At 36.2% G+C, this 16,568-nt stretch overlaps 3 protein-coding genes across 4 annotated transcripts; 1 reads left to right on the forward strand and 2 right to left on the reverse strand.

Moving 5' to 3' along the window:
• Positions 1-3,312: 3,312 nt before the first annotated feature.
• Positions 3,313-4,167, reverse strand: LOC129953750 (uncharacterized). The gene has a single exon (XM_056067182.1). It carries the CDS (start codon positions 4,165-4,167, stop codon positions 3,313-3,315), a length of 855 nt encoding a protein of 284 aa, XP_055923157.1.
• Positions 4,168-4,647: 480 nt separating this feature from the next.
• LOC129941245 (ankyrin-1-like) lies at positions 4,648-7,849 on the forward strand. 2 transcript variants are annotated; one of them, XM_056049829.1, is made up of 3 exons: positions 4,648-4,769; positions 4,825-4,901; positions 4,960-7,849. In XM_056049829.1, exon 3 carries the CDS (start codon positions 5,042-5,044, stop codon positions 7,625-7,627), a length of 2,586 nt encoding a protein of 861 aa, XP_055905804.1. In that variant the 5' UTR covers positions 4,648-4,769; positions 4,825-4,901; positions 4,960-5,041; the 3' UTR covers positions 7,628-7,849. The 2 variants fall into 2 exon arrangements, with proteins under 2 accessions (XP_055905804.1, XP_055905805.1); XM_056049830.1 differs by having other exon boundaries at positions 4,965-7,849.
• Positions 7,850-13,197: 5,348 nt separating this feature from the next.
• LOC129940504 (protein lethal(2)denticleless) lies at positions 13,198-16,221 on the reverse strand. Its single transcript, XM_056048859.1, has 4 exons — positions 16,060-16,221; positions 15,663-15,847; positions 15,147-15,605; positions 13,198-15,043 (listed from the first exon to the last, which is right to left on the reverse strand). The coding sequence occupies exons 1-4, from the start codon at positions 16,100-16,102 to the stop codon at positions 13,286-13,288; spliced, it is 2,445 nt and encodes an 814-aa protein (XP_055904834.1). The 5' UTR covers positions 16,103-16,221; the 3' UTR covers positions 13,198-13,285.
• Positions 16,222-16,568: the final 347 nt, after the last annotated feature.

Raw genomic sequence — 16,568 nt, forward strand, 5'->3', positions numbered from 1 at the left:
ATGGGAAAACCAATGCACCCATAAAGAGTGAATGTTTTGTACGACACGATGTACTTTTCCAAAATCAGGCAGTTACTATGAATGGTGTTCGTTATCTTGATATGATAACGTACTTTTTATGGCCCAAATTCGATGAACAGGACTGTTCCACTTACCACACAACTAACAATGGCTCTTTTAAGCAATAAATTCAATGGTTGTGTTATTTCACGTGGTGGCCTTGTTAATTTGCCGATAAGATCATGCAATTTGAAAACTTGAGACTTTTTCCTTTGAGGTTATTTGAAAGAAAAGGGGTACATCTCTAATTGAACATTGAACCTCAATTATAGCTACATGGAAAATTTGGTCCATTGGATCGAGGTATGTCACCGAGGTCGCGGCTAACATACTTTGATTCCACACCGATTTTGTTCCATACATACTTTTTTTTTTGATTTTTTGATTTGATTTGTTTATTTAGCAATATTTTAGCTATTTACAACTTACTATTAATAATAAATAATAAAATTAAACTTATACATATGCATATCTATTTCTTACAAAGTGTACAACTTTTTTCTTAAATATTTTCAAATTTGTTTCTGTTTTCAAATCATTTGGAAGCCCGTTAAACAATTTAAGGCCATTATGTGTAAGCATATTTTGTGCTGATCGAGTTCTAAAATGTGGAAGACGAAAATCTGATCTATTTCTTACATTATGACTATGTACATTACTAACATAATTGATTTTATCACACAAGTAACTGGGAAGCATTCCATTTTTCATTTTAAAAACATAGACTAACACATTCATAATGGTTCTCTGATTTATACTAAGCCATTTTAACATACTTAACATACTTGCAATTGGTGTTAACCAATGGCATTTTAAAATTATCCTCATTGCTTTATTTTGTAATTTTTGCAATCTATCTATCATCGTTATATTACCAAGATAAATTATGGTCGAGCAGTATTCAAAATGGGGCTTAATTATTGTATTATACACATTTATTGCACATAAAGTCGACATTCTTTTTCTAATTCTTGAAAAGAAACCAATCTTTTTTCCAATTTTCTTTGATATATAGTCAATGTGTGTATTAAATTCCAACTTATTATCAAACATAATTCCAAGATATTTTATATTTTCTACAACTTCTAACACCTGGTTATCAATTTTAATTTCAGTATCTGATTCTCCATTAATATACATACATTTTGTTTTTCCCACGTTTAAGCTTAATTTATTCATATGAAACCATTTGTTTAGCTCCATTAAATCAAAATTAACCTTTTCAATACATTCTTCAATGCTTTTACCAACAAAATATAATAGACCATCATCGGCAAACAGTTTTAAAAATGAATATCTAACAACCCTAGGCATTTCATTAACATAAATTATAAATAATAATGTTCCCAACACCGACCCTTGCGGAACACCTAAATTAACATTAATCGATTCGGATACAGCTTCTTCCACCTTAGTTCTTTGCGTACGCCTCTGCAGATATGATTGAAACCAGCTCAGTTCTTTATTTTTCACTCCATATTTGTAAAGTTTTTTTAATAGAATTTCTCTGTCCAAAGTTTCAAAGGCTCTCCTCAGGTCAATAAACACGGCAACTATTTTCATTTTCTGATGTACTGCTGTCTTCCAGTCAGCAATAATAAGATTGATCAGAGATTCACAGCTGTGTCCCTCTCTGAACCCTGATTGGCTTTCCACAAACAACTGGCTTTCTTCCATGTATTTTTGAAGTTGCTTTTGAACAATTTTTTCCAAAATTTTTCCATCATTTGGCAACATATTTACTGGACGATATTCTTCAGGATACAACGGGTTATTGACTTTAGCGATAGGAACCACCATTGACTCCTTCCAGCAATCTGGGAAAATACCTTCTCTTAGAGATTCATTTACTAATCTGCACAAACCGTCACCAACTATGTGGAATGAATCACTTATCATATTAACAGACAACATATTTGCATCTTTTTTATTTTTCATATTTTTGATAAAAGTCTTTAACTCAATAAAAGTAACAAACTCAAACCTAAATGTTTTATCATTGTCTTCAATGTAATCATAATAAGAAACATTTGGAATTAGTTTATTGATTTCAATAACACTCTTGACGAAAAAATGGTTAAGTTTTTCCGCTAGCTGGTATTTGTCGTCCACTATTACGTTATCAAAATTAATACTTTTAATAGAACTCTTCTTTTGATTTAACACTAGGGATTTAATTATGCGCCACATTGACTTTTGGTCTTTTGCACCCTGAACTTTATTCGAAACATATTTATTTTTGGCTTTATTTATTTCTGCTTTAAACCTGTTACGCGCGACTCTATAATTTTGCCAATCATTAGCTGTATTTGACCAAATGGCCTGATTATATTTTAAAATTTTAGTGTCTCTCATTCTTTTCAGCTCATTACTGTACCATTCGTTTCTATCAGTAGCATTAACAGTCTTTGTAATTTTAAGGGAATCAACCGCGCAAGCTGTCATATTACAAAAGTTATCCCCCATAATATTAACGTTATCACAGTTAAAGATATTATTCAATAAATCAATGTTCCCGATTAGATTATCACAGAATGAAGACTTGCTGTATTTCAGAATTTGTATTTGCTTTTTTACGTTTTTCACTTTGTCTCTTGTTTCTATTGTTATTTCTATGCTTTCATGATCACTTATTTTCCATTTTTTAACTACCTCAGCGTGAACTCTAAAACTGTTTGTAACGACGTAATCAAGTAAAGTACGAGATGTAGGAGTTATTCTTGTTGGTTCGGATATTAACTGTTTACATGCATTGTCACTAATTACCTGTTGAGCACGAATTTTATAAGTACTGTTCACAAGCCAGTCTATGTTAAAGTCACCCATGAGAATAATGTCTATTCCATACATTACTGTTCGCTCCATTAATTCCTTGAAGCAATCGCAAAAACTTGCTAAAGACGAACTTGGGGACCTATAAAGACCGGCTAATATAAAACTTTGTGAACCTGAAGATACTTTAATAACCGAAATCCACCAATCCATATGTGTTGAAACACTTTCTAAAGTAACAACTTGCCACTGTTCTTTAACATAACAAACAATTCCACCCGTATGGGAAGAAACAGAGTTACACCTTACTGTCGTAAAACCACTTAAACAAATTTCAGTACTGTCAATATTTGACGTTACATGTGTTTCCACCACTATAATAAAATCAAAACTTTCCAGATAGACTATGCTTTCAAGCTCACTAAAATTATTTATCAGCCCCTGTATGTTGGCAAAGAAACACCTACAGCTATTTAATTGCTAGTAGGCAATTTTTTGCATCTCACTTTGCATTTTTCTTTGCAAAACAGGACACTTAGAGCTTCTTGTATCGTGATTTACATCAACATTCAGATGAAGGGTATTATTTGCTCTGATACAACTCACGCACTTCGTATTTTCGCTATCACAATCGTTTTTGTTACTATGGTTTCCGGCACATTTTACACAGGTTTCCTCCCCGGTACATTTTTTCGCGTTATGGTTAAAACCCCAGCACTTAAAACACCTTTTGACGTTAATTTCTTCATAAATAACACATCTGTCCCATTGAATATTTATTCTTTTAGCACACAATAACTCTTGAAATGCTCCACCATCTACTTCCAAAATAGCATTGAACATTTTTTTATTTTTTGGAGACTGATAAACTTTAATGCATTTTATAACTTTGAATACAATTTTATTTTGAGCTTGAATTGATTCAATAATAACATCACTGCTCATCATTTCACTCATGCCGCATACTCGCACTTTAGGATTTCTCATTTCTGGTATTTGAATATCATACTTTTCACTCATTTTCTCTTTGATTGCATTTTGCATTTTTACACTCGATTCATCATTCCCGCACTCAATAGCAATTGCACCATCCCGGCGATTGGAAACACTGCTTACATTGATAGATAGAGATGAAGGGTTAATATTCTTTTTTATTTCTTCCCTTGTTATCGCACTTTCTTGTATGCTTTTGGGCTTTAAGATAACTTGCGGACCCTTTTTTACCTTAGACGCATATGTTTCTTTCTCGTTATGCACTTCTCTATTGGCACTCGCGATCATTACCGGCTTGCATACATTTTTTATCTCACTCACTTTATCCGAAATTTGTTTCATATTAACCTCCATCATATTTAATAAATTTTCTTGATTTTCTTTAATTGTTTTAATTAACTTTATATGATTTTCATTTAATATTTTAATAAAATCAATGCACTCATCACATAAGTAGAAAATATTAGCTTTCGCATTTAAAACATCAACATCATATTTTGAGAACTCCGCACACGAGCGATGTATTGCTTTGTTACAGAAACCACTACATATCAATGGAGTTTCTTTTTTAAAGTTTTTATCACACTTTCGACAGGAAAATTCCATATCTTTTCACAGTTTATTAAAAATTTGAAACTAGTTTTAAACACAAGTTAAGCTTCGTTTATTTTCTATTTAGCTTTTTGGTAATAATTTAATTTTAATTTCCGTATATAATTTTGCGACCGATCACTTTGACTCTCTCTCTCAAAACCCCAACCAAATTGAACTAATTGTATCAAATTCGGTACACTTGTATCGAATTTTTCATCCCTGATTAGCACTTCTTGATTCTGGAACTGTCAAGCCTCAAGAACCATCAACAATCGAAAACTCTGCAGGAAAGTAATCAACATGACCAAAACACTATATGAATAAATAAAGTGTTTTTGATCAAAAACATAGTAGGTATTCATTAAATTCCTAAGTACATATACATAAGTCTATATTGTATTGTAGTTGGCTTTCGAGGAATATAAGAGGAAGAGGATCTAAAAGCGTTAATAGCTGCAGTGGCCCTTAAGCAGAACCTAAAGGTACGTGAATTTAAACAAGGCCTTTCCATATTTATATTTTAAGAGCTACCATTCACAGTGCAGAGGTTTAAGCGAATGACGAACTGGTTAAACTCAAAACCCCATTGCTGTAAACTTTATATCTTAATTAGACACCAACAATGAATGAAATAAACAGGAAACTGTTACAAGCTGTTGAGTACGGAAAAGTGGAAACTGTAAGGGATTTATTAAATCAATATGGCATCGGTGCATCCGAAGCAAATGGATATGTTCTTCTTCGTAAATCTGTAAGTTCAGGTTCAAGGTGCCGAAAAATAACTGAATTGCTTTTAGTAAACGGTGCAAAGGCCAACAGCAAAAGAAACGAAACACATCCTTCACATACTCCACTACACTATGCTGTTGGACGTGGTGATATAGAAACTGTTGAATTGCTTCTAAATTATAATGCTGACATTAATTTAGCAAATGAAAGACGTGTGACTCCCCTAATGTTAGCTATCACCATAGGCAACGAAAAAATAATTGATATTCTTTTTGATAGAGGAGCATACGTGAGTGCTTCCTGTATTCATCTGGCAGTACAAAACAGACAAATTACTGAAAAACTATTGCAACTCGGTGTTTCTGCAAATTGTACTGATTATTCAAATCAACAATTTACTCCTCTTCTCAGTGCAGCACAATATGTTGAAAACTCCTCGGTTGTTGAACTGCTTTTAAAACATGGAGCAAACGTGAATGCTGTATCAACAGAAGGACAAACTGCATTGCACTTAGCATCTAAACGTGGTCATGTTGAAACAATGAAAGTGCTGTTGAGAAGCAATGCCGATGTCAATGCTCGTTGCAAAGATATGTTAACTCCACTTTACCTGGCTGTACACGCATCTCAGACCGAAGCGGCTAAGTTATTGATGAATTATGGCGCCGACATCAATTTCGAATTCAAAACCCAAGAAACTATACTTAGCTTAGCTGTTTCAAAAGGATTATCCTTAATAGTCAAAGAAGTTCTTAAATACAGCCCAGATAAAAATAATGCGAGCAACAAAAGTGTACTTGCAATTGCAGCAAACAAATTGGAAGATAACTATTTGGAAATTGTTCAAGACCTTATGAAATACGGCTTTTCTGTTGATCAGAATGATGTTGTAGATTTAATTCCAAGAGCCATCAAAGCTTCATATATTAACATTTTACAACATATTTTTGATCATGGACTTCATTTGTTATGTTATGAGGATGCCAATTGTAACTTCCTACACATTGCTGTACAATGTAAAAATGTTGAGATAGTAGAACTATTTCTTACCCATGGATTTAATGTTGATGCAACAGACAAATTGGGGAAACGCGCTTTATATTATTCAGTTAAGAATTCAGATGTGGTTATGACTAAATTGCTGCTATCGCACGGAGCTAGTGTTCAAAAAAGTCCGGAGCTGCTTAGGATTGCTACCAAAAATATTTGTAAGGATTTAGTTGAGATTCTGCTTCAAAATAAAGCTGATATTGACGCCATTGATGAGCACGGAAGGACAGCATTGCACTTGAATGCTTCACAGAATCTATTTTTGAGCTTAATAGAGCTGAGCTACAGTGTTAATAATTTCGCAACGAAGGCCGAAATAGCCAAAATGCTCCTTAGCATGGGTGCAAATGTTGATGCTAAGACGAAAGACAAAAACCTAACTGCACTTCATATTGCATGTTCTCAAACCAACCCAGATGTCGTTGAAGTACTTTTAGAATACAAAGCAAATGTTAATTGTCTTGTCGGAGATGTTTCACCATTGATGATTGCTGCAAAGAGGGGTAATGCTTCAATTATGAAAATGCTCATAGCAAATGGGGCTTCCGTTAATTTAAAGCGAAATAATGGCGATTCAGTTCTCCATATTTTAGCAAGGACAAGTCATACAGATGCGTTGAAGGTATTACTTGAAAACGATGCTGACGTGTATTTCACAAACTCTGAGGGTCAAACGCCACTTCACTATGCTTCATGTAATCCCAATGACGAAATAGCTTCGCTTCTCTTGCAAAACATGTCTCATAGTGATTTGAAGGACAACGAGGGTAGAACACCTCTTGTTTTGGCCGTTAAATCATGTCACTCCTCGATTGTAAAACTACTGCTCGACTTTGGATCCGATATTAATGTTGTGCTTAACGATAATTACACACTATTTGAAATTTCGCAAAATGTTAGAACCCCACAAATGTATATTAGCGACGACGAAGACAATGATTATTATGTTGATAGATATTGTTATAATACTAAAAACTTCGCAATCATCAATGTTCTAAAAAAACACACAATAAAGTTAAGAATTGCGGGTTTATATGTTTCAAAAAGAAATATTAATTTTCTGAGTTACAATGAGGAATTTGACGATTTCTTTTTTGATTGTGAAAGTGAAATAAATAAAATAAAGCAAGAGAAAATTGCAAATAATAAAATAAGTTTGTACGATATTTTGACGAAAAATATCCATTCATTGGCAAACTATGCAAGAAATGCAGACGTAATACAATATTTTAATTCAGAAAACTATAAAACAAAGTTCGTTATATATACTCCTTTTATTGAACGAAACTTCAAGAATGGTTATAGAAGGCGTTTATTGCTTGAACAGGGACATATGTTTTTCAAATGTTATTTAAAGTTGCCAATTGATTGCTCTGAGCTCATATTGACGTATTTAAGTGATGCTGATTTGGAAAATATAATTAGGTAATATTGTATCAAAGATGCCTTAATCAATCAAGGATTCACTTCCATAATACATAGTCCTTTTGAATTCAATTTAAACTCAAGGAAATATTTTTGTATGCAATAAATAAAACCATTTAATATTTTTGTATAAATATAGCTATCACAATTTTTTCACGCTATGGTATTTACATATTTTGCCCTTACATATGTCAAAATAAAATTTGTTGCGAATCATGTGATAAACTTTGTATTTTATTTATATTTACTTGAAAGTTCATCCAGAAGATTTAGAACATCTTGCTTATAGTTGTTGATGACATGTTAAAATAAAGTTTTTTATTTATTATTATTAACACATCTTTTTAACTATGTTTAAAGAACCACTGTTGCTTCTTGTTCGCTAAGCAAATTTTTGTTATTCTATCAAAATATTTTTTTAAAGTTAAGATTAATGTTAACTAATCTGCATTTGATTTTTGCCAAAAAAAGGGATGCTACATAAAAAATTGTTAACTACCCAAGATACAATTGAAACAATTTAAGTACATGTAAGAGAAAAATAGTATGAACAATTTATTGTTGGATGAAAAACAACAGCAGAGCAGTAGAATGATTTCAGAAGTAATTCATAATATTAAAAATATAGGTTGTACGATATTTTTGATTGAATATGATAAAGTAATTTATATCAAGTGTAATAATAAAACACTCTTCCTCAGCTTGATGATAAATGTTTTCGTAATTCAGTAAATTGAGCTTTAGGTAAAGCCTTTGTCATCATAACTGGTATCTGATTCTTCGAAGGTATAAATTATAGTTTAATAATTTTTTAATATGCTTCATTCGTTAGTGCTCTCTTGGTTCTTCTGCATTTTTGATGCATGCTTGATTATCTTTGAATATGTGAACGGTGTCTACTTTTATACCAACATCACCAAGTAGTTCTTTTAGCCAGATTCCTTCGCATGCAGCATTACATAAAGCTACAAATTCAGCTTCCGTTGAAGACAAGCCAACTGACTATTGTTTCTGCAACACCAATAAACTGTACAATTAAAAACTTTGAACACATACCCTGGGATAGATCTTCGGTCATTTGTGTCTTTTCCCCAATCAGCATCTGCGTAACCTTGCAGTCAGTCTTCGAATACACCAGCTCAAAGTCTATGGTTTTCTATATATTACTTAAAACGCATTTCAAATGCTTCCAGTGAGTTTCTCTGTAACAGCTTTAATAGCGACTGAAATAATTCACCGATTCACTCAAGTCTGGACGACAAGACATCATCACATATACAGCCAATGAGTTCTCTGTAAGGGTGTCTATTTTGTCACCTTTGGGGATTTGCAAATTGTATTCCATTGGAGTATACATTTCCTTGACATCTTGCATTTCAAATCTTGTAAACAAGTTCCTTAAATACACCTTTTGCTTGCACTTCGTTTGATGTGTATGCCAAGTAAATGTTGAAAGTCATTCGTGTCTTTCTTTTGAAATTCCGGGGATAGAACTTTCTTTACGTTGTCTATTTCTTCCAAGTCTTTTCCAACGATTAATAGGTCATCGACACAAATCAATTGATTTTCTTTCTTTATTTATAATAAGTTTATGAAATCGCTCGTTCCACATTCTTGAAGCTTGTTTCAAACCATACAACGATTTATTTAATTTGCAAACGGTATTGCCTGTTTCAAAATCTTCCGGCTTTCTATAGACTTCTTCATTTATGTTGCCATTCAAGAATGTCAACTCGTCCATCTGATCAATGTACTTATGCTACAGCTAAAAGTACTCGTAGGTACAGTCGTTAGTTTTGCTACAGGTGCATATGTTTCGGTATAGTCAAAACAATCCGTTGGGCAAAACCTTTGGAAACCAAAAAAGGGCTTTGTACTTGCTGGACTAACAACAACATTGGCCACTCCGTAATTCTAAGGTACTTAGAATCAATTCCAAAGCACACAGACTACACCATCCCCCAACTACAATTCGATAGGAATTTCCAGATTTCTATACCTACCAGATCTTTTTGGGAGGATAGGACATTCTTAAAGGATGAGTCAATCCACTTTTACACAGATGGCTCAAAGACCAAAGAAGGGGTTGGTGGTGGTGTGTACTCTGAACGACTGAAATTAAGTCTCTCATTCCGCCTTCCCAATCATTGTAGCGTGTTCCAGGCGGAACTTTTGGCGATTAAGGAAGTCTTGTCTTGGCTCAAAGAAAACGTGATATCAACATCTGATATCCGTATTTTCTCCGACAGCCAGGCCGCTATCAAATCTCTGGACTCAGTCTCTACAAACTCTATAACAGTCCATAACTGTCGATCATCTCTAATGGAGATGGCGCAACAGTTTAATATTCACCTTTGCTGGGTGCCGGGCCATAGAGACATTCCAGGTAACTGTAAGGCAGATGAACTCGCCAGGAACGGTACAGTACAACCCATCCTACCACGTTTGACAAGTACTGGCATACCAATCGCTACTTGTAAACTGCTACTAATGCAAGACGCTGTGAGGAGGGCAGGCACCAGGTGGACCAACATCACCACGTGTCAAGCCACAAAAAACATCTGGCCAACACTGGATTTAAAACGTTCAAGGTGCTTGCTCTCTCTAAGCAGATCGCATATAAGCTCGATAATAGGTGTCATAACCGGACACTGTCTAATAGGAAAGCACGCCATGAGACTAGGCGTATTCTCAAATGACTTTTGCAGAAGCTGTATGGACGAGGAAGAAACGGTTCTTCATCTTCTCTGCACATGCCCTGCTCTAGCTCGAAAACGCAAGAATTACCTAGGAGAATTCTTCTTTAACGATCTAAACGATCTAAATCATATCGGGATAATCAGCCTCTCACGTTTCGTAAGGGACTCTAACTGGTTCCATTGAGCTTAGTAGGAAGCCTCAAGATTCATGTGGTATCACAATGGGCCATTAAACTGGCCTAAGTGTGTCCGTTCCATCTTGGACAGCCACTATAACCTAACCTAACCTAACTTGCTGATATTTCCAAATTGATCCTTTTTATTTTGAATTTCCATTTGTTGCCAATGTCTAGTTATGAGCTTCTTTCAAAGATCTTTCAATGAAATTTGAATGCGTTCTTCCTTCAGCTCTTGAGAATATACAATCTCATAGGGTTGTGGTGAAGTGGTTGATGGTTGGTGGTGTCGCAGATTGGAGTGGGGTTGTGGTGAACTGGTTGATGGTTGGTGGTGTTGCAGTTTGGAGTTGACATTTTCATTGATGAGCCGATGTAGTCTTACGGGGTCTCACTCTTAAATAGAAAGAAAAACGTATTAGATAGATAGTTAGTTAAAAAAAACATTTGCTTTTCGTTCTCAATACATCTATATTTTCGGCTGTATCGATCAAAAGATATTGCACCCCGTCGACCTAAAAAATTTACTGAACTTCTTCACTGATGTTAATTAATTTATAAAAATGTTTAAATTTTATTTCTTTTCTTAAAAATTATTTAAATTACGCGCCACACCAGACAAATGACAACTGAACAGATGTTTTGGGTGAGCAAGCAAATTGAGAAATGAATCCATGAATTTTGTTGGTTCAGAAATCTCCGCAAAAAATCTCAGTGTTTAGCTGAGATTTTTTGTATCATTAAAAAAATAGTTGAGAGCTCGGAGCGCTCAGTTGATGGTACACGCCTATTATGTCAATGTCATTGTCATCAGCATATGCTAGTTATTTGAAAGACTCTTGAAAGGTACTGCCTCAAGTGTTGACGTGGGAGCTCTGCACTATTCTTTCAAGTACGGTGTTAAAAAAATCGCTTGACAGCGCATTACCTTGTCTAAAAACTTTTTTGACATCGAAAGGTTCTGTTAAGTTGTTTCCAACCTTTATGGAGCAGCGTGAATTCTCCATGGTCAACCTGTACAAACGGACGAGTTTTGGCAGGGATGCTATAAAACTAGACATGGCTCTATACAGCTCGTCCCTGTAGATGTTGTCATATGCGGCCTTGAAATCGATGAAAAGATGGTGGGTGTCGATTTGGTGCTCTTGAGTTTTTTCCAGGATCTGCCGTAATGTGAATATTTGATCACCTGTGGACTTTCCTGGTCTAAAACCACACTGATAAGGACCTATAGGTTGTTGACGATGGGCTTTAGACGTTCACATATTATGGCAGAGAAGATTTTCTAGGCGATGTTAAGTAGACTGTTTCCTCTACAGTTGGTGCAGTTTAGAAGGTCTCTTTTTTTCAGGATCGGACAAACAATACTGAAGTTCCATTCATCGGACATGCTTTCTTCCGACCATATTTTACAGATAAGTTGGTGCATGCTCCTAACCAACTTATCTACAGCTGCTTTAAAGAGCTTGGCATTCAAGGCATCTTCTCCAGCGTGTTTATTAGACTTCAGCTTAGATATGACAATCTTTACTTCGTCTAAGCTGGGAGGACGTGATTGTTGGATTTCGTCGTCTATGTTGAATGGATCATCCTACCTGACAGCGGTATTCGGTTCGTCGTCGCCGTTATACAGTCTGCAGAAGTGGTCCTTCCATATCCTCAGCATTGACTGCGGTTCCACTATGATGTTTCCAGTTTCGTCTTTGCAGCCTTCGGTTCTAGGTTTATGTACCTGTAAATTTCGTTTCACCTGTTCATTAAACTTCGAACTTCATTCCTGCTTCTAAACCTCTCAACATATTCGACCGCACGCTTCTCATGCCCTCTCTTTTTCCTTCTGAGAAGTCGATGTTCGTCCCGCCTCTTCTGCTTATAGAGCTCATGATCGGCTCAAACCAGGTGTTTCCTGTTGGTGGTTTCTTGAAACCCAGCACATCAGAGGCGGCTTCTCTGATTGCATCTTGAAAATATTGCCACTGGTTTTCGATACATTGTGTTGGCGGCAAAGAACTTCGAGAGAGATTACTTATAACTCAGTCGGAATCTCTTGCGATTGTAGCCGTTCGACGTTGTACCTTCTCCCAGCACCTCCCTGTTTTGCCTTGGGTCTTTAAACCCGAAGTGCTACCTTGGCTACAACGAGGTAGTGGTCCGAGTCTATGTTAGCTCCTCGAAAAGTTCCTACATCCATGATGCTGGAAGCGTGTCTGTTGTCGATGGCAATATGGTCAATCTGGTTGACGGTAGATTGATCTGAAGAACTCCAAGTTCCTTTGTGGATGTCAAAGTGTTGAATTTAGTTCAAGAAAATGTATGGTGTCAAGTTAAAATACACTTTGGGTGTTTGAAATGAGACTTAGATGAATGGAATAATTGTTAACCGGAATTGAATCACTAATATTGTTTATACTTTCTATGAAAAAAGAATTGAACTTGTTTGCTATTAGTTTATTATTATTTTCTAAACTGTTATTGAACGCAACTTCATAGATTTTTTTTTAAGACCAGAGTTTTAATTGTTCTCCACATTGATTTTTGATCACTAGATGCATCTGGCACACATAAATGATTGAGAAATGTAAGTCAATTGGCGCCACTTAATTTAGTTTTAGGTGAAAAAGTACATCATTTTAAACCCTTCCCCTTAGCTAACAAATAAAGGGTTATTCGTTGATAAGACAAATAATTAACTAAATTAATTAATAAAATAGATATTTATTACAACGAATAAATGATTAATTAAATTTAATACATAATAAACCAAACCGAACAACAACGATAACAATTTTAGTCAGCAGCGCATGATGCAGTCGTTTGCTGAAGTGTTGTCGCTGTTTGTGACTGTGACTGTGTCAGTGACTGTGACTGTAACTGTAACTCTGACAAAGGCCTCTGTTGTTCGTCTTCTTCTTCTTCTTCTTTGTGTTGCTGCAGATGGTGCATCTGATGCATTTGATCTTGTGAACTTGAACGATGTTGGGTTGAGAAAAACCTTAGAATTGAAGTTTCACTATTCCGTCGACTAGACGTTGGCGTTCTTTGTGTATGATGCTGCGGGTGATGGGAGTTTGAATGTGACGACGACGATGACGGGGACATTAAATGGTCGGCATTGTTTGTGCCCGAGTGTGAGGTTCGTCTCCGAGACACCGAGTTCTGTAGCCTAGAACTTCCTTCGACAGCTCGAAGACTCTGTAATCGAGGCGACGAAAGACATTGGCTAGGAGGGTTGCTTGCAGAGCTATCGTCCCTATTCGCTTGTCTTTCGTCCTGAATTTTATCCGACAGTATTGTACTGCGACCAGTCATTAGTTTTTGCTTTCGAATTTTGGTCAGCCAATCGACTTTGTCTTTGAGTTTTCTTTTGGGTGACATTATGCCCAGATGTGGGGCATCACCGTCGACAACATAGTTGGGCAGGTTTGAAGTGGGGGAGAAGATCACAGATGAAAAGGCTGAATTGGATGCCGGAGGCGATGGAGTCGCTCCCGATGTGGATGCATTGCCATTCGATAGAATTCGCTCGCTCAGTGGCGAGAGCAGTTTTAACTTGGCTAAAGCAAAGGCACTCGTGGAAGGGAGAACAGCGTTTGCGGTGGCGGCTGAGGAGTCATTCGCATTTCTATTGTATTTGTTTTCTTGATTACTGTCTTCTGGATTATCGGCAATGGAACTGATAATTGGTTCGTGGGCAGTGGGCATTTCCTCTGAAATAGCACAAAGTTTCGATGTGCATGGTCCTGTGGGACTGAACAATCTCCTTCCCCTAGACTCGATTAGCTTTTGTCGCTTCTGTTCACTGCCTCCGTTCTCGTAGCAAGAACTCTCGCCCAACATATCCGCAAAGGATCTCTTCGATGGTACTTTCTCCTCGGTACTGGGCGTCTTTTCATTTTGTTCCACAATCCGTTTTAGCGATCTTGGAGTACATTCCAGCTCCTTTAAATTGGGTTGTGTGTTCATTCCGGACTTGGCGACTCGGTTTTCATCCGATTGACAAAGCTCAGCATGTCCACGGTAGAGTGTTTCATTCGCTTGGTCTATTGCTTCGGGTCCTATTCGCCAAATCTTATGACGAGCATCATCACTGCACGTTACAATCGGCATATCACCATACGCTCCCCAAGCTACACACGTCACCTCTACGGTGTGTCCAGCAAGAGCCACCAGTGGCTCTGATCGCTTAAGATTCCAAATATAAGCTTTCTCATCGCTACTGCCACTTATCAAATACTTGCCATCGGGGCTAAGGCAAGACTTTATGAAGAACGTACTATTCCGAAGGCCATGATACACTTGAAGTGGCTTTGTTGAATATGAAAACAGATTGTAGCAGTAGATGGAGTTGTCGGTGCAATTGGCATAGAGTTTGGCGCCAGCTTCGTCAATAATTAGATTTGTAAAGCCCTTAAATGTTGAGGAGCCTGCATATGGCAAGCTGTATTTCGGCAAAGGCTCTTTTTTGTAACATGTATAGTTCCGTCGTAGATCCCAAACCTTAATGACGCCGTCTCCAGCTCCACATGAAATCAATGTGTTACTGTCCTGAAATACAAAACAAAAATGATTATTTTAAACGAAGGTAGGAAGGAACTCTACAAACAAAACAAAAGAAGATTATCAACTAATTCACTTTAGAAAAACTTACCTGGAAAACTAAACCTGTGATACTACTCGAAGTAGCATTGTGTCCAAGCTTGGGCGTCCTAGTCTTTTTCTTTTGTGAAACAGGCGTACCAGGCCCGCCTGAATGACCGCTGTAAATGCAGTTATCCGCCCTCGGAGTCAAGTCTAAATTCAAATTTGCCCTCGTGTCCCAAATCAAAATAGCTCCATCTCGTCCGCCAGTGGCAAACACTGACGAGTCTCTTTTGCGAAATGCAGCGGTTTTGACAGAACGCGTGTGGCCATTAAACGACCGACATTCTCGAATATCAGGTCCCGCAACTTCCCAAAGACGTGCTGTGTGATCGCCTGAAGCCGAAACAAACTTCATTTCTCCGGGTGACCATTCCAGATCGAAAACCGCATTGAAATGGCATTGAGGGGCATTTAGGGCTTTCTCTTCGCAGTCTGTGTTTCTGATGGTTGTATCCTGCAACGCAATCTAGAAGGAGATGAAGGCATGAATAGCTTTCAAAGCAAAAGTTATTGCAAGACTTACCTTTCCGTCTTCATTGGCTATTGCCAGGATGTGTTTATAATTTTCACAATTGGCAAATTTCGCCGAAAACAATGGTGGCTCTGGATTATAGTCTGAACTATAGGTACTTGGGGTTATACCCCTCCAGCTGTCCTCTTTGGCAACGCACAAACGGCGGAGAGCGAAGTCATAAGTAAAATCGTTAGCTGAAAGTTTGATTAAACGATTGTAGATTAATAAGTAGTAATGGAATTATGGATAAATGAGGAATTTAACATAATTAAGTCATTGACAAATTTTATGGCAATTGTTTTTTTTGGCGCAATTCCAAGTTTTGCCAAGTAGTTGCAGTAAACAACAATTTAAGATGACTTTTCTTGGTTACTCCAAGATATTTTCTGGAATTTACTTTACTTACATATGCCTTGTTGTTTTTCGAAAAACGACACAACTCTGTTCATTTTGTTATTAATTTATTTATTAATAGAAATCATTAAAAAAAAGTTAACTAGCTTAAACTATTCGAGCGGGGATTTTATAAAATATGTGTAAAAGTAGTTGGTTGAGGAAAAATGCAAGTGTCAAAAATTCAAATTGCGCGCAATTGTCAAACTAAGAACTGTTTGATTTCTTTTCAAGTGATGACCCTCATATCAGTGATGCCACTTTGTATAATAGTTTTGATATGATAAGTTCTGTTTTTCGTTCATTTTGTAAATTCAAACATTTTGAAGATAATTAAATTTGTGAAGTTATGAACTGATAAAAAAATATAATTTCAGTTTCAATTGGGATTTTTCATTTTATTATTTCATGAATTCGCTTTAAACGATTCTTGAACAATTTGGAACAAACAGTTTGTTCTAATAAGTATTAAATGTCAGTTTATTGTCATAATTATTTATTTTTGTTCGATGAAACATTTCA

Source organism: Eupeodes corollae, chromosome 1, assembly GCF_945859685.1.
Source record: "Eupeodes corollae chromosome 1, idEupCoro1.1, whole genome shotgun sequence".
Classification (NCBI taxonomy): Eukaryota; Metazoa; Arthropoda; class Insecta; order Diptera; family Syrphidae; genus Eupeodes; species Eupeodes corollae.